Source organism: Ammospiza caudacuta, chromosome 1 (genome assembly GCF_027887145.1).
Source record: "Ammospiza caudacuta isolate bAmmCau1 chromosome 1, bAmmCau1.pri, whole genome shotgun sequence".
Classification (NCBI taxonomy): Eukaryota; Metazoa; Chordata; class Aves; order Passeriformes; family Passerellidae; genus Ammospiza; species Ammospiza caudacuta.
The window spans coordinates 68,949,511-68,971,911 of NC_080593.1; the positions used below are offsets into that span (position 1 = coordinate 68,949,511).

The window sequence follows — 22,401 nt, forward strand, 5'->3', positions numbered from 1 at the left end:
AATGTGCAACCTGACAGTATTTTGGCAATATAGTTGAACAAGCGGGAAGGAGACAAGGAGAAGAGTCAACCCACAGCATTGGTGCAAAATCCTCAGCTGAAAAAACGTTGATCTGATAGTGGGGGTAGGTCATAGTTACATTTATGAATTTGAAGAAAGCACTGTGCCAAGTTCCTGTTCCACACCTATTCTATGTTAAAACATCCTTCAAGTGTCAAATAAGAAAGAGAAACAAACAGGAAAAAAACATACTGACAAAGCCCACAATAACCCAGCAGCCAATGAAAACAATTAAAACAGAGAGTGTGGAAATGTCCATGGGCACACATGGTTTGGGGGTAAAGCTCAGTACTTTGGATATCAGCATTTCCCTGAAGCTTCTGCACTTGTATGAAAATAGGCTCTAGAAAGGGACCTGTCGTGTTTCACTTGTGGCTCAGTCACAGAAGAAAACAGGTCAGTTTTGCGCTCAATAGGTGAATATTTATGTTTTAGAAGGGTTGAAGCTATTCAGGCATTAGTCTTTGGAGTAGTTTTCTAAAAATCACTGTCAATTACAACACAAATATTTTGTCAATGGCAAAGATCTTGTCTTCAGCAGAGAGAACCTTCAAAAGACACAAAATGTCAAAATGGACCAGTTTTCCCATGTCAGAGCAGCTTGCTGCCATGTAAAATACATATTTAATAAGGATGAATGATTAATTCACCTTTGAGCTGGTTCATGCCTTCATCTCATTTGCAAGGCACTGCTGCAATCTGCCTATCACATAAAGCAATCCCACTGCACAGTCAAGTCACTGGGCAAGTGTTTCACTACCTGTGTTCCACCTTCCCTACCCAAGTGACCACTGGATCTCTGCCTTCCACTCAAGCAGCAGGCCACACACATCACCAGCATGTTAGCCATATTAGGCTCAGATCATCAGACAAAACCAGACTCTTTCTCTCTCTCTCTCTAAACTTTGACTCAGAGGTGAAATCTCATGATACAGTTTCTCCACTGCTTCTCAAAATATTGGGAAGAAGTAAAGCCCCACACACATGGCAAGAAGGGAGTCAGAAGCTGCCCAGGGATCTCCACACTTGCCCTCACCTCTGAACTCTGCAAGCAATCATGCGGAAAATAGTTTGGCCCCTGAAAATAAGGCAGTGGCTGCAATTCTTGCTCCCTCCCTAGGCTTTTTATGCAGCATGGGGGACTGGGGCCGAGAAGACACCTTGCAGATAGATACCTTTAGGACTAAAAGCAGTGTCTCCAACCTCAAGTGCCAGCAGCAACTGTGCACCTCCAGAGCAGACACCTTAGTCTGGTGGGACACCTCATGGTCTGTTCTGCCCTCAAGCCTCCTCTTACCTGTATGAGACCGCATATGTCGCGTCAGATCTTGCAGAGACCAGAAACGCTTGTTGCACACAGTACAGACTTTCTTTCTTTTGTCTGCTTTTGCAGTACTCTTAGCCCCATCAGTCTTTGGTTTGTCATCACTGCTCTTCTCAGTGGACTTTCTCTCTGTGCCTTCCCCCTCAGAGATGCTTTCACTCTCTTCATTCTCCTTTCCTGTTGCCTCAAAGTCCACAGGAGACTCCACTACCTTCAAGTCCAACGGAGACTCTTCCTGCTCAAGACCAGAGTCATGCATCAAGGGAGCTCCTGCATCATCCTGAATGCTTTTGCTTTCATCCTCACTGCTCCTTTCATCCTTTCTGTCCTCACGAATGTGGGCCTTTTTGTGACGGCTAAGAGTGCCAGCAAACTTGAAGGTTTTGCCACAAATCTCACAGGCATGTTTCCTTTCAGTCTGAGAACTGCTGCCTGCACTCTGGTCACTCTCTGCCAGCTTGAAGTCCATTAATTTGCTGGCAAAATTGAGGTCAAGACTTTTGTTACTTACAGAATCTTCCTCAGGGCCCTCTTCATATCCATCCACTTTTTCTTCAGCATCCTCTTCTGCCAGAAGGGAATCGGCCTTCTGCTCCTCTTTGGGGCCGCGCTCACTCTCTGGCAGCTCTGTCATTTCCTCTGACTGCTCCTTCTCCCCATAGCTCAGGTTCAAGGCTTTGTTTCCTGTAGCTAGTGCCTCTGCATCCGCCTGGCTCTCTGCAAGGAAACACAGAGAAACTTTCAGTGGGATTCCCAAGTGCCAGCAGTGAGCCTGTACATGGACCCAGGAGCACTGCTTCTGATCAAGCATCCCAGTATCTGTTTCTCTTGTCTGTGACCTAGGCCAGCAACTTACAGCTGAAAAAAGATTAAAATACCACAGAACCCAATCAACAAGATGATACAAACTCTTTCACAAAATGCTTTCTTTTCCAAAACAGACTACAAACTCAGCAGCTTCCTGCAATAATTTTTAATATAATCACTTTTAACCAGAGAACACATTATGCTGACACACTGAAGAAGGGCTGAGGTCATTATCAGAAACAGACCATTCCAGAGACACATGGATGTATTACTAATAAACTTGTGTATGAGAAACATGAACACAGATTGAAATAATATGCAACCCGCATATTTATCAAAATAATTTTTGTGTAGCAAGAAATGTTTTTCCAAGGAAATGTAAAGGCCTCATGCTACCACCTGGTACAACTAAATGTGAATACTTAGTGCAGACAGTAGCACAAAAGTTGGCTTAAAAAATTGGGTATGCATCATGAAAGTGGAAGATGTGTAAGTTTGTTCACACCTGAGTCTCTGATATGTGACTTGGAATCAAAGCATAAAGCCAAGGGAGAGTAACAGGCTTTGCTGTTTCACAGTTACCTCACAAGAAGACAAAAATTACCTAAGATGTGGTCCTTAATGGTGTCCTCTGTTTATTTACCTGTCTGCAGCATTAATGTTGCTGAAGATGTAACATATGTCCAAAACACTGAAACAGGTAAGGTGCTTAAGGAGAACAGAGGGCTGGAGCTCTACTCCTTCCAAGCTCCACACAAATAGAGCATTAGTAAATAGGAAATAAGCTGGTCAGGCTCTGGAGGCCAAAGCTGCTGCTGATGTAACTGCATCCCCAGTGCCACTTCCCAGGAATTGTTCCAGGACACGAAGTTCGCGAGTGGTGCTTTCTGAAAGCTGAAACTTTCCTTTCAGTCCTGCACCCCACCTCCTGCTTATTGACAGCAAGCAGCAAAGGGAGTCCACAACCCAGCTGGCATTTCAACATTCATTTGCAAGAACGATAGCTGCTGAGTAACTCCAGAGATTTAGAAACTAGGAGAGCAGTGCAAGTTCTCTGTTTGGCACAGTACAACATGTCTCCAAACTGCCCAGATTTTCTATTACAGGCTTCTTCCCTAAGCAAGGAGTAAAAACAGAAGATAAGATGGTTCTCAGGCACTTGTTAGTTTGAATGTAGTCTTGCAACATGATTTGCACTGGGCCCATCTCCTCTCAATAGTGATAATAAATGGCCACTAAACAAATGTCAAAGTGAAGCAGTGTTTCTGGGGATAGCAAATGATCACTTAATAGTGTGCAATTCTTGGTACACTTTTTCTTGGGGGAGTTTAAGGGGGAGAAGTGACCTATCACAAAAAGTAATCTCACCTTTTAATCAGAACAGATCTGTTTACAGAGACAGTGGATTACACAAAGTTCATTGCTCATCTAATTATCTGCCCGTTAGAACACGCAAGCAAGCCCTAATCTGTGTGTAAGGCCACAGAATGTGAGGATGGGGACGTCTGAAAGCAGACATGGGCTGCCCTGTCTCATCCTGTGAGGTCAGGAAATGCTCCCCTGATGGGATGGATGTGTGTTGGGCTGAAGAAAGGCTGCCAGCACAGCACAGCACAGAGGGGGTTCATTAGGGAGAGGGGCAGGAAACCATGTGAGCTCTGTTAGGATGGAGATAAGTGAAGAGCACAAGGAAACCAAGATGGGAAAAAGCTCCTCTTAATCGTACCCAGAGAAATGTTCTGTAACTCTTTATCGACCAAACAGAAAACAGTGCATGCAGAGGGAGATTTTTTTCCTGTTTTTCAACATGAAACATCAAAAGCAAGGTGAGTGAGGAGAATATGCATGGGTGGCACTAAAGGTAAGAGCAAGCCAAAACCATTATGTCTCTCAATACAGAAGTCCCAACTTCAACATTCAATGACATATATCATTCATGATTTTCCAATTTTTCCACAACTTTTTCTTCTTCTGCTTCTAGTATTTGGAAAAAATATATTATTTTTCTCACTCGTTCTTCAGTATATTCTCAGTATACTCATTCTTCAGTGAATTGTACTTGAATTCTATCTCCTTCTTTCCTCTCCTCTGTGCCCCGGGCCTCTTCCAAGCTGTTTTTCTGTTCTTGCATGTGTGGCCTACAACTACATTTCCTGGTGTACAAGAGAAAAACACTTCAAGGGATAGGTGGTACACAGGTAATTGATGTACTTGCACAGGCAAACAGATGAGGTCAACATCAAGAAAAACAAACCCTTAAGTTTAAACAATGTGCCTTCACAAAGGGCAAAGCCCACTCCAGATCCTAGGAACACAAATGTACAGAGGCTTTCTCTTCTGAAGCTCCTCTGGGCTCAGCAGCCCTGAAGGAACATTCAAAGCTCAGGTGGTGACATAGCCAGGGATATGCTGACACATGTACGTGCCTGGGGGAGCGCTCTTCCTCCTCCCCTGCACAAACCATACCTGCCCTTTTCCTTGTCAAGAAGGAGTTTCACAGGCCCCTGAGGAAACTTCATACATGTAACTCAGGTAAAGCAGCAGTTCCTGACTAGCTGAGCTGCTCTGTGGTTGTCTCCAACCTGTGCAGTTGGTTCTGCAGCTGGTGAAAAAGTGAGCTGCTTTGCACAAATCCTGCAACTCCTTATTGGGTATGGGTGAGAATCAGCCCAGTTCTGCTTCCGATGAACTGGAATAGCAGCAGGGAAGCTGTAAAGGTGTGTGGTAAACACAATGGTTGTGAAGACAATTGGCCAGGTCCAGTGTGAGACTTCTCTTGCAGTGCAAGAAATGGCTGCTAGGGTAGTCTTGCACTGGCAGCTGCTTCATCCACTCCAGCAGAGGTTAGGCCTGGCCTACACTACTGTTTTCTGCCTTCTTAAATGCCCACTGTAGCAACAGAAACTCTGCTGGCCACACAGCTCCAGCAGGCTTCTATCTTACACAAGGAGGAGGATTTTGACTGAGCCTTCAAATCCAGACAAACATCCCTCCAACAAGACAGAGCTCCTCTCACATGGATAATTCCCATCTCCAGAATTTGGCTGATTTATGTTGCAGAGCAGTCACTCGATTCCAGGCAGTGAAAGAAACAGGATGCACAGGAAAGGCCTGCTGTTCCTTTTGCCCCTTTCCCATTTTTCACTTACTGAGGCTGTAAAATGCTTTCCAGTCCACTTGTTATCCCACAGAATTTACACTTGGTGAATCAAGAGGACAAGAGCAGAGAAATCCACTTCTCAAGGCTCCCACCCACTGCCACTTCTTCAGCAACCATAGGAGCAGCACACGTTACCTTGTCACTCCCCCAAAATGAAGAGAAGAAGGTGACACTATCTGAAGATCTCAATTCTGACATCAGAGTCAAGAAAGATGTGCAGGATAAGGGAGAAAGAGGAGAAGAGCAGGGAAGTAAGGACATACGGAAGGAGGTGACAAAAAACCACTGGTAACTCAGCTGCTGCCTCGTCAGCTCCTGGGAAAAAAAACAACTTCTCATGAGATGTACTCATAAGCTAAACCTCAAGGACTCCATCTGAGAATCCAAAAACTTTTCCGCTTGCATGAAAGAAACCACTATATAGATGTAGCCAAAATCATTTTTCCTTCAAACTGTGGAAAGGCAAGACTGTTTTGCTGAAGTCTATTTACAAATCAAGTAGCAGTCTTTTGTCGGCCCAGTCAGAAGAATCCACTTCATCTTTTATTGGTGGCAAGAAAGAGGAGGGAATTGCTTCCCTACTTATGCAAACCAAATTATGAAGAGGGACACCAAATGTGAACAATTTCAGATGAAAGAGATACAGATCAAGGTGGGGAGCTTGCTGGCACAATTCTTTTTATACATGGTTTTATTTTTTCCTGGAACTATGGTGGAATAGAGACTAGAGCTTGAGACGCTACAAAGTTAGTAGACAAAACAGGAGGTAATGAAAAACATTTTTGTGCTAAAGCAAGTGTTTATTGACAAATATTCCTAACATCCCAAGAGAAGAGTTAGAAAACCCATCACATAAAAATTCCTCAAAATTGGAGCAAACAGACCACTGGAAATGGATATGGTACAAGCAGTTGGCATTATCAGTCAGATGAGCTGATGATTTACTATCTTCCCTCCATTAACTGAAATAACCCCAGCTTGTTTTGTATTTTACAATAGAGGCAGCCACCACTAGGTGGTAGCAGTTCTAGTAAATTTGGGATTTTTTGGACTCACACACACAATGCTGCTTCTACTTCCTGGAGAACTCATGAACTGGAGAACATCTTTTAAACCCAGAGAATCCACTTGAAAAATTTTGGGCGTTATCTTCATCCATTGTTATTGTAAATATTCTAAATAACAAAAATTCAGCCACCTTCATTACATCACCTGCAAACACTCAAGTTAAATATTTAATCATCCCTCACACGGTTGAGAGAGCTTCAACTGTGTCTTCATGCCTTGTGAAATGAAAATATTCAAGCTAGAAAAGGACTATTTACAGTAAATGGAACTGAAAATGTCTGGGGAAAAAGAAAAACAATTCTGGGAAAAAACACTTTCTGTCTTTAACACACACTATGATTCCCCAGTATCTTCAACAGAGCAGCTGAAGTCATGATGAAAAGTTTTCAGGATTAGCTCTGACTGCACCTACCATGGGGAAATCTGCATTTAAGGTAGCAGGGGCAAAGCCCACACTATGAGCTTATGATGGATTGCACCATTCAGCAGAAAGGCAGTCTGATGTAGAGCTGCCAATACAGCCAGCAGGCTATACACCATCTCCTCAGTACCTTCATACAACAGCTCTAGCACCCAGGCCAACCCCAGCAGCAAATGACTCCTGCTTTACCCTGAGCTCTGGCTCTAGAGCAGCTGTTAAACTTTGCCTGACACTGAAAACACGATTTCAAGCCCTTTGTCCTCTAAGAAATACCCACAAATGTAGTTCAGAGGTACAGACAGCTAGAACAGTCTGGAAAAAGTCCCCCTCTATACCCAGGGCTCACATGATTTCTGAAGGGATCACAGTGTGCAGATATCTAGAGCAAAGATGCTAATCAGAAAATTCACTGTTGAGTATACTTTGTAAATATTTGTCTAGCTAACACAGAGCAGTTGTGTTCGACCCTCTCACATTAGGGGCAAGTCTCTTTACAAAAGGGATCTCTCCTTATTAAGTTCTCTTTCTCCATTATGTAAGAGATAATCCCTTACCCCATTCCTATCCTACATCTCTGTCAACTGTATTTTATTGCAAGAGGGGAGAATTAAGACAGCCCTAAGGAGACAAAGGCAGGGCTGCTTTAACATGACGAAAGTGGGCAATTAATTAAGCTGCTCCACATTGCACATTTTCCTTGTATGCCTCTCTGCCAGGACAGCTCTCTGCTGGCCTGACTGCTGTGAGCTGGGGGAAATGCCCTCAGTTTGCTTCAGGCACTTCAGACCATTCCCTTCCTCCCCATGTAGCAAAGATATGAGCAAGCCCCATCACTTACACAGTCTCCTCATCTCTGAATCCTGTTCTAAACCACCAACCATCCTGTTTTTGTTTTGGTTTAAAACAGGACCAAAAGAAACCCCCTATAAACTTGTTCCCAGTGACACTCTATTGAATTGCACTTCTGTCTTACACCTCATCCTAAAGCTTTGCTTCATTTACGGCTGACCAAACACCATCCAAGCATCTCCCTTCATTCCCTTTCCTTTGGGCATACAGTGAAATCCAGATGACCACTCACTTCCAAGGACAGCCCTCACAAGGACTCTGCACGTGAGCCCTGAGCATGCTGCTTACCCACCAAAAGAAATCACCTCATTTTAAACTTAGCACGGTTTCAAATTCGTAGTTTACTTCCACTTCCAAAGGATTTGGAAACTCCTTTTTCTTGGACAATGGAGGGAGACCACAAGTCCAAAGCTGTTGAATGACTCTGAACTGAGATTACCCACCGCTTGGTAAAGCCAGTTACAAACGCTAAGCTGTGCTATAAAGTGCATGTAACTATAACTGTGGGCACTATCGGATCTGAGCTCCCTCCTCGATGCCTAAAGCTGCTATTTCAAGACACAACGCACTGACAACAAAGCCAATTTCAACAGCATCTATCCCCAGTGCCTCCCAGAAGATGATGCTAGCTCCACACCTCAGCTGCATCCATGTGCTCCTTTAGGGCTGTACTGCCAGCCAGATCCGGGAACTGATCTCATGACTACCAGTCCCTCCCCTTGCCCTTTTAATTTTTTTGGGCAGCTGGGTCAGCTACAGCTGCAGGGATGAACAGTTGGGAACAGGTCGAGCCAGTACTGCCAATAAGTGCTTTGTGCTATCCAACCATGGCCCAGGGCTCTGTCTGCCGGGGGCAGGTCGAACCACTCTGACCAGCCCGGCGCTGGCTGCTCAGAACATCTACCTTGCACCCAAGTCCTACCCACCTACGTGCTGCACCAGTGCTCGTCCAGCAGCTTTAGAAATGCTTGCTTCCTCACACCACCAAACAGCTGAGCTGCTTTGACTATAAAGAAAGTCTTCAGTCGACTCAAGTAGGACATTTCAGTTTTATTCTGCCAGGAAAATTGTCAGAGGTGAGCACTTTCAGAGCCTTTCCTGCAGACTTTTGTTCTTGGAGGGGATCATGTCATAACACGAGTCTTCCTCTCTCAGGCTGTAGCCATTTGCTGTCTGCATAGGCAGGATGGGCCCATGTGACACTGCAGACACCGTGCTACAGCCCTCTGAAGTTACAGGCTGTCAGCATGGTAACGAGGCAACTTAGTCTCTTCATGATAGGCAAGATCAAACCATGTCGTAACAGGTCCCCAGCACGGCAGATTGCAAAGCCAGACTAGTACTGAGACCTGCATTACCACATTTGAATCACTGCAAGGCAACCTGCTGTATTAAAAGAAGCAGAAAGGATGAGAGAGGCTGGCAAGACAGCAGACTTTCCCAAACAAACTGGTGCATGGGGATGTAAGAGAAAAATCCTGTGCACACTCTGTGCAATCTGATCAGCAGCTGCCCTGAGGTTGAGAGCAATAACTCATTTATTACTACCCTGACGTGCAGAGCCAACTTCTTGTTGCTTTCAAGTTTGTTACTTCCAACAATTTTCCTATGAAACCAACTCAAAGTGACACAAAGTGACGCTGTCTGTACTGGAGGTGTGAATAACTTAGAGCAACAGCTCCCTTGTGCAAGCAGTTTTCAGACAAGGGGCATGTACCACCATCTGCTGAGCTTCCTTCTTGCACCCATCCCATTTGGTCAGCACAGAGTGACTGTGCTCACCCTTGGTTTTGTGTCAGCTCCTCCTCTCTGGCTGAACGCCACTCACCTGTCTACAATAAAGCCCAGCATGATCTGACAGCCAACCTCTTTCACTACTGACAAGACAGAGGGAGGTATGACGGCAGGTGAACTTCAGTGCAGATGAACACAAGGTAAAGCAATCTAAAGTGTACCTTTGTGATGCTGAGCACAGTACTGGCAGGTACATCCAGGCAGCAGGACTCAAAGCCATTGCTGATGTCTCTCCAGGATCACTGTCATGGCCTGCAGCAGCAGCCAAATTAAAACCAGACTGCATCAGCAGGTTCAGAAAACAACTGGAAGGAGCTGCAGACAGCAGCTCCATAGACAGGTTGCAAAGGGAGTGGGCAGGGATGCATCTTCAAACACGCAACCCTAAGGAAGCAGTTGTGGATGCTGATAGAGCTTTAAGAGCAACAGGCCAGAGGAAGTGGCTGTGTCCACATGCTCACACTAAAGAGCACATCCTCCTGCTACCAGTGGAGACCAGAGTACCACTGCTCCAATGTGGAAGGGCACTTCTCACATTCTTATGCTTTGCTTGTCTGCACCATTCAGCCCAACTAAGTACAACTTTGCCTTGGTGTTCTGAACAGCTGGGAAAAAGTGTGTGTACCACTGTTAGATCCAACATCCACTTCCTTAGGCTGGGGGATAAGCACATTTCTCCACAGGTAGCAGCTGGCAACTCCAGGTTTGTGGAAATTCTGCTAGATTTGGTAGAAATGACACCACCTTTCTGACAGGGGAAGGGCTTCTGGCCTGATGCAAGATAAAATGTATGAATTTATCCTGCTCTGTAGTAAGAAACTTCCTTGGTTTTCTTCCTTTGCCTCTGTTATTGCTTGGTGACCAATCACAATATCCTGACTGCAAGCTCCTCAACAGCAGGCTCTCTCTGGAAATGCCTATCACCTATGTGAATTGGACACAATTTCCATCAAAGCCACAGGGCATCTCTCCACTGACTTCAGTGTAATCAAGGCCCGTATGTTGAATAAGCAATAAATTATTTTCCCTTAGGAGAAAGTTTTTCATGTCTATAATTCATTTAAATGACTAGAACAGGGGAGGGACTATGCACAGGAAAAGTTGAAAGAAAAGCCAGGATCATGCAGTGCAATGAGGACAGCAATCCTGCAAGACATCTTTGTGACGAAGAAAGAGCTTGAGAGGATAGTTACTTGTAAAAGGAGACCAGCTCCTGTCACACCTTCCACCTCACACCCAAAACCCGTGAAAACACAGGCACACCACCCACCCCCTGCCACAGCCAGCAGCCTCTTTGATACAGCATTGTGGGTATCTCTCTCACTTTCATCTTCTGAAAGTTGGCTCTGTTCTAGTTAACATCTCAACCCGTACCAGGGACTCCCTGCATCTCACACACATCTCAGGAGCTGTTTCTTTCTCTTCATTTTCTTCCAGTGTCAACACAACTTTTTAGATGCATCATAGTACTGCTTTTTTGTAGGCTTTCAAGTCACTCTTTCCTTTTAGATGCCTGCTAATTCACCCATAAATTTATGGCTATAAATATCACTATTTTTTGCACTTCAATCTGGCTTCATTCACAATGCAAATACAAAACTTCAAAGTCGAGGAGAAATCCTTTTGCATCAAGGTAGCCCAATTCCTTTCCACATTTCTTTTCAAGCATGCAATGACAGGATTAGCTAAAGGATTAATTACTTGAAACTCAACCTGCATCTCACATCACAATTTTCTCATATTTTCAGCATTTAAAATCTTTGTATCAATCAAATATTTGTCATACAAACCAATATTTGCAACAGATAAAATATACTTCTTTCCACACAGATGTCCTAGCTGGGGGTCTCAAAACTCAAACAAAAATTCCACTTACTGTGCAAACTCCAATCCTCCCACCCGAAGCTGCAGTGCTTTCCAAAAATGTCACCTTTAAAGGCACAAACCCAGAATTTTCCAAAAAAGCAGTTTTCTCTGCCTTCTTTCTTCATTTGTCCCTTAAAGGCAACAGCCCTTCTGATAAAATACATTTACTCACTGGAAGGTAACCTAACAAGTCAATGTGATTTGATTTTTTTATTAAATTTTTCCATATGAATAATCATGGGTTGTATTAAAATATATCTGTGCCTAAATATTGACTTGGGACTGACTGTAAATTTTGTTTAGCACCACGGCAGGACTAGCCTAGTCTGGCTACATTTCATAGTAGCCAACTGTTGGAAGAATGTCTTTTTCAGTATTAAGGGTCACCTGAATAATCAAAGCATGTAAGATCAGTCCTCAAGCTATCTCCTGCAACTGCTAGCAGAAACATGTTATTCACCATGGTAATTACAAATGTTGCAAAATAAAGATGTTTACAATTTTACTTTGATTTAAATCATAAAAGCAAAGAATAAAACTGCCTCAAAGTCCTTTTTTTTGGTGACTTGAGACCTCCAATCAATGGGAAACATTCAAGTTCATGGGCTAGATGTAGGAATTTTCTATTTATTTATTCCTTTATTTTCTTTAGAGATATTTCCTTGGATGGTTTGTTCCTGTTGTAGCAGCAAAACAAAACAAAATCAAAAAACCTCCTCTGCCATTAAATTTTGCTTTTTCCAAAATTTAATCTTGGGCCAAGTACGATCTGCCAGTAACCCTCTGAAAATATTCTCAAGTCATTCTCTGCAAACAGATTAGGGTATCTATAACAAACTGGTGGTTAAAAACAACCATTACTGTAATTTTATACTGTACCTAGTCTGATCTGCATCCTATAAAAAGGAGCAAAACCAACTGCATCACCTGCAGGGCACATCTTAGTCACAATTCTGAGAATTAAAAAATAAAAAAAGGCAGCAAACCATGTTGAACATAGGAAAGTAAATTATACATTAAAGACATCAAAAGAAGAAAAGTATTAAAAGCAAGTGTTTGAGCATGTTCAAACAAAACACAGTTACTGCATTAGGCACTGTATAAAACCAAGCTATGCCAAATTCCCAGTGTTCCACTTGTGAGCTCACTATTAAAATAAAAAAAACCACTGAGGAAGGTGTATGCTTCTTCATGGAAATGTTTATGAGTTTAAAAAAACCAAACACACAGTGGTATTGAGGCAAGGTTCAGCAGGGCAAAAACTTCCCTGAGAGACACTTCTGGTTGCATGAGGGATGTGGGCCACTGGTAGCATGTGCATTTTTGCACTTTCACAAAAGAGAAATAGGATCTTGACACCACATGGAAGGTGGCCTCTGTGTTGAAATTTTATTGAACATGAATGACAGACTTGCAAAAACCTTCTTACATCTGTATGAATACAGCAGTTCAAAACTCATAATATACAGACAGCACTTATATGCTCAGAATTATGTACCTTTTCCTCATCTTAACTTAGACCACTTACATGAATTACCTCAATAACAACTTTCTTATAAACAGATACAGAAGAGCTAGGTGTTGCTTTTTAGCTCAAACAACTGCTTTGAGTTTTTTTGGGGTTTTTTTTGTAGCAGTGTTAAACGGTCAGCTTGCCTGCTGTGATTGCCTATGGATCACATATCCAACATATGCAGTTTGGAAGCAGATCACCAGGAATCTCATCTATCCCATTCATGTTAGCTTGTTCATCCTTTCTCTGCCCAGGTCAGGGAGCGGCCATCAAACACAGACAATAATAAAGTTCTCTTTTTCTCTTTACAAAGATTAGCAAATAGATTTGTTTCTTAACTAATTTTAAAAAACAGAACTATCTGACAAGTCACAAGTTATCTGCCTGTGCAATAGGTGGGGATAGGGACACTGAGCCGTACTACAACACTGTTGATTTCTCCACAAGAAAACCAGTTTGTCCATCCAGAAGATAAAGCCAACAAACTGCTGCATCTACCACAGAGCTGCCAAACTCCCTGCATGCCACCAGCACCTGACACCTACCACAAAAACACAGGGCTTGCTCCACCTGAATGCAATCCTCAGGCTTGCTTTGGCACCACCTCCCTGGCCAAAATTTCCTCCACCTTCCTAGCTTAGCTTTCCCCCTCCCCTCCAGCAGGCCCCATGGACACTTCTGCCACAGGGGAGCTGCTGGAAACTACCAGTTTAGAAAGAAAACACTCATGCCATCTGAAGGCAGATGCCCCAAGGCTAGACCAAACTTGGTGTGGGGTGGTTCTCCAGCAAGAAGTCTCTCTCAACATCGAGATGATGATTACAAAAGAGCTCAGTATTATCAGTGCCAGAGCACACCAACTGGAATGTGATTACTGCCACTGCTCTAGTATCACCAAAAATCCTGTATCTGTGGTGAAGATTTAGTCCTGTTATGGCCACAATTGCTTGCTCTCCTCATGGGGATTCCAGCACAGGCTTTCTAAAAGGACAGTGCCTCCTTCCAAGCCTGGTGGTCGTAAGTTTTACCAGTATAATTCATGGCTGAGTGAATTTTCCTGTCTTCATTAAGGGTTTACACCAGTGCTGCTGCCTTGGAAGTCTGCCATCAATAAGCAGGTCAAACCTCTTAGTCTGGGAAAAGCCTCTCTATTGTCTTCTGTCTCATGAACAGTTCTTCAGTAACTATGTATTTTTTTTTGGAGACCAGGGTGTTGGAAAACAATTGAGATATGAGTAAAGCACTCTCCTTCACCACAAAGTAAACTGTATGCTTAATAAGATGAAATAATTTGGTCTCTGAGGACCAGAAAACAATAGCCTCACTGTTGCACTGATACCTTTCAAGTTATGTCCTCGTGTCACCCAAAGCAAACTGTAATAGGGACTGCTCCACAGCTCAGATTCCCTTTAAACCCCTTAGCTAACCTCTTTTACCTCTTCAGGTTTCCCTCTTTAGCACAGTCATTTCAGGAAACCTCATTTCCTTAAAAAAAAAAAAAAGCAGCAAAAAAAGTGCTAACTTTTATAAGGCCATACTCAAATCCCCTATGTTTCTTATAAACATCCCTAATTTTTATTCTTTATGCCAGGAGCTGAGATGCATAATGAAGTAAATAATATCAACAACTGTGACTGACTTTGAAGGGCACAACAGCAAGTAGAGCTTTGCCCTCTCCCTCCAGAGCAGGATGAGAATCTACTAATTACTTTATTATAGTGTGGGTGGAAGAATGAGGGAACTTCAAATCAGCACAGCATTCAATGCAGTATTTCCTTTATAGTGAAGAACAAAAAATAACCCCAGACCTAGAATAAATCTCCCTACCCAATTCCTCCTTTTGTTTACATCAGGTCTGAGGTTACTTACACAGCAGCACAATGCTAGAGATTCCATACACATCTCCACACCTTAGGGCATGTGCCCACCTTTAGTTGTCTAGCTCTGGGGAGAAACTTTTCCTAGAGGCAAGCTATTACATAATGCTCAGGATGAGCAGTTTCTTACATCCTCCTTTGATCTGTTAAATAAAAGCCACCACAAGAAAAAAAAATGCTAAGCACTATATTATTTTATTTTCCTGCCACAGTTCTCACTTATCGTCTCTCATTTTTAGAGATCTTTTCTATCATTACTGATGCCAACAAACAGCCATCAGAAGCAGACAAATAAACCACATAAGGCACAATTAAATATTCAACATGTTCCCCTTCAAGACAAGAAAATAATAACAAAACAACTGAAACCTGAGCCTCTTTCCAGCTACACTAAATTATGCCACTGAAATCAAATGCTTATTAATGGTTTTATTTACCCTCTGATACTCAGACACAGAGATTATTCCATTTCTGAAAAATCACAGTGCACCACTGTGCAATAGCAACAGCTAGGGATTAGCAAAATAATAAAGGAAAATACAACTCAGACATCAGAGAAAGGAAGATTCCTCCATGGAGAGGCCCTTCCATGGGGAACAACCTCAGGAGCTACAACCTACTGTGAGCCATGAGCACTCTTACCTGTGTGACTGAGCATGTGCCGCTGCAGGGCACTTGCCCATGGAAAGACTTGAGGACAGTAAGGACAGGGAATATTTTGCAGGCAGTCTGAGTAAGTGTTCCTCTTCCCTCTCAGCAGCTTATCCTTGGCAGTTTCCTTCTCATCCTCACTTGTTCCATTTCTGCCACTTTCTTCCTTGAAATTGTCAGTGGACTGCAGAAATGGGCTAAATTTGTTAGTGTCTGTGGTAGCCAGCATCTTGTCTATGCTAGCAAATTCCCCACTTGACTCCAGATCCACACTACTGATAAGTTTGGGCTTATTTTTCGTTCCTTTCTTTCTACCTCTTTTCTTAGTCAACCCAGCATCAGCAACAGGAGACTGCTCTGGATCACAAGCCTGAGACAGGTCACTGGGCAGGCTGGAGTCTCTCTGAATGGTGCTCACGATTGTCACTTTAGCTTTGGCATTCCCTGATTTGTCACACCCAGCGGAGCTGCTCACTGCCTTGGGACTGGCGTCTGCAGCCTCCGTTTTCAGCAAAGTGGGAGCAGAAGATACAGATGAAATGATCTGTGCAATGGAAGCCAATGGTGGCAGCTCTTTAGTTACTGAAGGCTTTGGCAAGAGAGGTGGTGGTGGTGGTTTAGGCCTCAGGGGTCTCAGCAAGGCAGCATTGCCAGGGAGAGCCGGGGAAATGATCGGGACAGTCAAATGCAACGAACCTTTTAGTGGCTGGGGACGTCTGACACCCCGGTTTGTTTCTGAGTTCCCACTGGCACTAAAAACCAAAGGACACTGCAGACAGTTATAGGCCATATCACTGTTCCCAGAAGCAGCCAGCTCTTGATTCCTGGCTTCACAGGGGACATCATCTTTATCCTTCTTCAGGATTTTGGGGATGGACAGGTCAATAGGCTCCATGGAACAGTCATAAAGGGACAGAGATGAACCGAACAGGTTCTCCTGCTTCACCTGCACAGCACTCAGGCTTTTGCTTTTCTGAGAGAAATCCAATGGCTCATCAAAATCCATGGGGAAGTTGCCCACAGGTTCACGTTTGATGGAAACGTGAGATGATGTTCCCAGCAAGAAGCCGTTCTGTGGCTCCAGGAAAGGCGTCATGGGCTTGTGGTCCATATAAGTGCTGTCATCCAATAAAGAAGGGTCTGTCTGGCTTTCCTGGGCACTGCAGTCCACCATTAAGATGTAATTCTCAATCTCCTTTTCCTGCACATGCAAGTGTTGCTTGAGGATGTGGTGAATGCAATTCCTCTTGGCTGAAAAGGCCGTGCCACACTCCTTGCACTCAAACGGCTTCTTCTTCTGGCAGCCGCTGTGTGTCCTCATGTGAATGCGGAGGGCCCGGTAGTGCTTCAGGTCCTCTCCACACAGCTTGCACACCGTGTCTGGTGAGCAGAAGGCATCCACCATCTCTGCAGCATTGCTGGTGACATATTCAATGTTCTTCTCGATATCCTTCCTGGTGGTTTTGAGGTGCTTCTTTCGCAGGTGCCTCTCACAATTGGCTTTCACTGTGAAGGGGTAGTGGCAGATTTTACAGATGTAAGGCCGCTCCCCGCTGTGCGTCCGCAGGTGCCGGATCAGCGCTGCCTTGTCAGCCGCAATGTAGTCACAGATGTTGCACTGATACGGGGAAATACCTAAGTGAGAACGGATGTGAGCTCTCAGGACACCAGAGAAGGCAAACACCTGGTCACAGAAACGGCAGGGGTACAAAACTTTCCTCATGGTCGGGGTCTTCTTGTTCGCTGCCCCTGCGATGATGGCTTTGAGTTCTCCTTCTGTGACTTCTTGCTTGATCTTGGCTTCCATACTTAGAGGCAGGAGAGCTTCAATGATGCTGTCCTGCTCCAGCTGTGTCTTCATCTCGTGCTGAGTTAACGGCTCTACTTTGGGTTGGAGGAGCAGCTGCGAGGAAGGACTTGATTTGGCTCCTGGCTGGGGGAGATGAGAATTGGAGGCAGATTCCACCGAGTTCTTGATCAGCCTCAGAGGGGGAGGTGGGAGGCTTGGGCTGATGCAGCCAGGGGAGGCTTGCTGGGCACTGATAAGAGGAGGAGGCGTAGAGGTTGCGACAACTGTTCGGGGCGTTACCAAAGGCTTTGGCTTCAGTGGTGGCATATGCTTGAAAATAGACTGCACGGGGACAGAAGGTGCCTTAGAAAGTGGAGGAAGACTGATTTGAGGAGGAGCAGAAGAAGCCATCTTCAAGATCTGCTGAATGTCTGCCAGCTCAATAGCAGACTCATTGGAGATGGGTTTCACCACAATACTGCTGTCAGGCTGGATAATAAAACCCTTCTGGAAAGGCTGCAGCGAGAGAAGCTTTATGTTTTCTTTTGTAGGGGGAAGGACTGAAAATGACCCTCCCATGGAGGCAGCTTCCAGAGGAGAGAGGCTGAGCAGACTGGTGCTGCCAGGTTCCTGAGGTAGGTTACTCTTCAGAGCTCTGAGCCGCATTTCTTGGACCTCGTCTTGTGTATTGTCCTCCTGCTTGACAGGCTTGATGTCTTTGGTGTACTGTAGGCCCAAGGATGCCATGAAGACTTTCTGGTCTGGGCTCTCACCGGGTGGGGTTGTGGACTGTGGCTTGTGCTTGTCTTTTCCCTGATCCACCACGTGAGTTTCTGTGTGCAGTTTGAGTGCCGAAAGCATGGGGAATGCCTTGTTACACATCTCGCAAATAAATCGATGGAAGTCACTGATGCATCTTCGCAAATTTGTTTCACACCAGACCTGCAAGACATGCAAAAATATTTAGAGTAGGAATCTCAACCTGGAAAGGCATCACAAGCTGCTGCAAAACACAAACAGTTCACTCTCTCTTCCACTGACTAAGTTATGAGGTCTAGAGCAGCCCTCCCCTACCTGGCATGAAGATATTCCCACTTCACAGCCTTTAGTCTCCTAAGGGGTGTAACTGAATTAGGAGCTGATTCTCCCCAAGTTCCCTTCTACAAAAGTAAACTCCTTCAGAAGGTTATTCAGGCTCTCAAATTCTTTTCCATCCTAAATTTCCCTATTAGAAACTTCTCTTGTGTCATTGACAGGACAGGAGCCTCAGCGTACCACACAGCAAGGAAGCCAGGCAGTAGACTATCTCATTTAGCTCTACTACAAAGAAACCAGGAGCAAAGAAAAAAAAAAAAAAAAAAAAAAAAAAAAAAAAAAAAAAGGCATCCAAGAAGCTAAACCAATGAACCAATGTAAACCAACCAAAATAAAATCCCCCAAAAGCAAATCAATGAAACTCAGAGCTTAAAGTAGAGTGGTTTTTGGTTAGGGAAGTCTGATTACATTTATTCTCCCAAGAAAAATACTAGTAGAGGGCTGGCAAGATCTTTACAGACTTTATAAATCTTCTCTCACAGTGCAAGCAAAATTATTACAAAAGGAAAATACCAACATTCAAATCCCTTAATAACTTTAAATGTCTGTCATTAATTACAAAAGAAATAAACTTTATTTAAAAAGTTCTTTCTTTTGATATTTTAAGTTTTATACAAAAACTGTAACAGACTGACAGAAAGACTGACATGCACCCCTAGCCCAGCAGCAAATTTCAAGCCCAGCAGTCAGAAGAGTTAGAAATCAATGTTTTAACCCCAGAAGAGTAAGAAAAGTGCAGAAACTAAGCATGGTCCAGGTGGACTTGCTGTTGATTTTCTAATAGATAATGCAGCTTCATCCAGACCAAAACTAGGATAGGCAAGATTTGACAGTGGGAGGAATCACATCACCCAACAGAAATGTTTATGGCTCTCAGAAAAATATTTACAGACTACCTCTCTGACTTTCCCCATCCACTGTCCCTCAAACCTTACATGAGGAACACTGTGGAGTATTTTGTCAGAAAATCACTGAAGATGTCACTGTTTAGTTAGTAAGGTGACTGCTCAAAGATTTTTGTGTTAAAATCTTTCATACCCCAACTACATCCTTGTTAGAGTAAACTAAAATAAATAATGTCTTCCTTACCATGTGTACTCTCTGTTGATTTCAGATGTAGGATTTTCTGGTATGCTCAAAGGGGCAAGGAACTAATATGATCAAAGTTTTCCTTGAAAATTTTTTATACATCTTTACATTGGTAGCTATCCACTGTAATGGTGAAAAAGCCATTACAGTGGATAACTGTAATGTTATTGGCACATTACCCAGTGACAATATTCTTTAGATGAAAAAAGAAAAGGGAGAGGCATGAAGTGTTTAAAGCCTACACGAACAGTGGTGAAGTACCTTCCACAAAATATTCTGCATGCAGGATGAGTCTTTGAACAACCTCATCAGATAAGCACTGTAGCAGCTGGCACCTAAAGCTACCAAGAACAGAGAGTACCTGAGAAATGCGGGGGAACTTCCTACACGAGAAGTCCGTGAATCCCAAGTCGTGGAAGCCTGCTGGAATTGAAGGGTTGTTCTGAATGAAGGGCTTTCCCATGGGATCTCTGGGAAGCTGCTTGTGGATAACTGCATTGTGGCGCAGTAGGCCCCGATGAGTACGAAAGGTGATACAACAGATGTCACACCTGGAAAGGAGAGGAATGAAACAGAAATTTCTTACTGACTGCTGCAAGCTCAAGAACTAGCATTCTTCTTGGTCCGGGACATCCTCTTTCCTCTCACCCCATGATACCAAGAACTTGTTAAATGCAAAATAAAGCCACAGTGTATCACCACAAAAGGCCATTTTGGTCACAGTCACTTTCTACCAGTTTCTGGCTAGTAAGTCCACTGGAAGTTTAAAGAACGTGAGAACTGACAATCTCACATGGACAGACAGGAGAATGGCAGCTGAGATAACAGCATTCTGAAAATATTTTCATTGTCCAACAAAAAATATTTCAGTGGCCTTACACCATTTTATTTTTACTGAAAAGTCCTGTTAAAATAAACAACATTTTAAAAGAATCAGTGACAAGGAGAAGCTAAATCTGACCTAAATAGAAAGCAAATGTAAAAGCAGCACCTTTCATATCCACTACTTAAAACTTACTGCTGCATCCACTCTAATATCTGTGTGTCAATCTTCATCACATGGCTTTTCCATAAACTTTCACTGGTATTTTTTAAAGTTGTTATGAGAAATAGACTGTTTGAAAAGGAAAACTAGTGCTCCTTGAATGGGAGAAAGGTTCAGAGGAGGAAGCCCTGAAACAAGTTCAACACTTCTGACACTTTTAGACCCCCTTCACAGCCAGTTTGCCCTGAAGAAAAATGCAGAAGCACTGTTTTTTCCTACCCACGCTATTGCTGCGATTTCTTGTTTTTCTTAAGTTCTCAAATCCCAAATTCAGCTAAACAAGGGCTTCTCACATAAAACACTGCATTAAACAATCAAAGCTATGCTGCAGGCACTTGGTCAACACGTCAACAAGGCCTATTGCCTTTTAAATATTTGGTTTGTGAGCTCTGCAGCATGACAGGTCATGTCCAGTCTGCATTCAATAAGTGACACACAGTTTCACTCAACCTCAAGTTCCTTGCAGTTACAGGTCCAGCTCCCAGCCAAAACGTGGGTTTCCCAGAAGCAAAACACCAGTGGGTATGAGGCAGTCAGATTTTGTCACTGAGAATGTTATATGCACTAGGACTTTTTCACATCTGCCTGTGGCCTTGGTTTTCCCCATACTGCCTTTGCTCTCTACATCAAGGAAAAGGACATGTGTCTAGTCATTAAAAAAACATCCTGCAATTAGAAATGACTTCTGACAAAATCCTGAAACCACCCCCTCCCTGCCCTATCCCTAACAAACTCCCATTGTTGTGCATTTTATCACTACATAAACTCCCACAGCCATTTTTTTATTCTCTGAAAACGAAAAGATAACCAAGTCACCCACAAAGCAACTGGCCTCATAGTCCCTGAGTGGTGAAAGAAGCAAGTGTGAAGTGTATATAACACGGCCATTGTTATCACAGTACCCAGAAAGCTTGGACATAAATATGCACTGAAGGTTTAATTTGTTTTAACTGTCCTGTCAATTCACTTGCATCCTACCTGTATAATTACTGCTGACATAGTTCCTGCATTCCATTAAATACCAAACCAATGCCATTTACAAAGCTAATGTTTACTTAAAGAGGTATGCCAAGTGTGACAACAATCTCAGGGGGGCGGGGTGGGATGGCCAACACATAGTGCTTCTTCAGCATCAGGATCTACGGCTCTCCTCCAGCTCACTTGGCAGCACCTATTCTGTGATGCAAAGCTTTCATCTTCAGTGAAGACAAAAACACAACCACCAAAACCACTGGGGGCTAAAGAGCATTAAAAAAATTATGAGTAGTCACCTAAAGAACTTGCAGGCTACTGAAATTAATTGCTTTTAGAGGTGATGAAAATACTTTGCACGAAAACAAGCAGTTCTTCTGACATGTTCCTCCTGGTATGTCAATATACAAACAAGAAGGGTTTGGAAACAATTCTCCTGCACCGCTGGAAGCATTGCAGGGACACAGACCCTGACCTCAGGGCATTCTGAAGCATCTCTGGGGTCCCAATGTGCTGGCCTGTCCTGGGCACAGGAAGCCAGTGCAGCAGCTGTATCCCCTTGCGTGTGACAGGGCAGGCACAGCCACCAGTGATGGCTCCACAGAGCTACTGGGAGCACTGACACCTGCCACTGTACCCCCAGGATCTGGGCCGAGCAGGAGCCAGTGCTCCTTGCCAAGCAGCCACACATCCCACTCAGCAGGGAGGTGTGCCTTGTTCACGCTGCACTCCTCCTCGCCTCCCTCTTGCAACACGCTGATTTTCAGCGCTACTTTATTTGGGTCTCCCATCAAAAGCTGCACTTGAGAGTTAATCTTTCAGAGCAAATACCCATGTGAAAGTCCTTCACAGTACACCTGTATCAACTGCTAGCCTCAAGACAGTAAAAACTTGCAAGTTAAAAATGGTGTTTTCCATGCAAAGGGCACCACCTTTTGTCCCCCGAACAAAAGTAATGTCTCTTATAAAAGGAATATAAGCTTTCTCTTTTATTAAGCATATTTATTTTTCTCTTTCTTCC

The 22,401-nt window shown here is 43.7% G+C and overlaps 1 protein-coding gene across 1 annotated transcript in view; it reads right to left on the reverse strand.

Moving 5' to 3' along the window:
* Positions 1–22,401, reverse strand: part of RREB1 (ras responsive element binding protein 1) — a 77,547-nt gene that overhangs the window by 4,808 nt on the left and 50,338 nt on the right. Inside the window, exons 8-10 of the mRNA XM_058811624.1 lie at positions 19,725–19,914; positions 15,382–18,121; positions 1,358–2,101 (exon numbers count right to left, since the gene is read on the reverse strand). Coding sequence (XP_058667607.1) covers positions 1,358–2,101; positions 15,382–18,121; positions 19,725–19,914 — 3,674 coding nt within the window. The remainder of the gene's footprint in view (positions 1–1,357; positions 2,102–15,381; positions 18,122–19,724; positions 19,915–22,401) is intronic.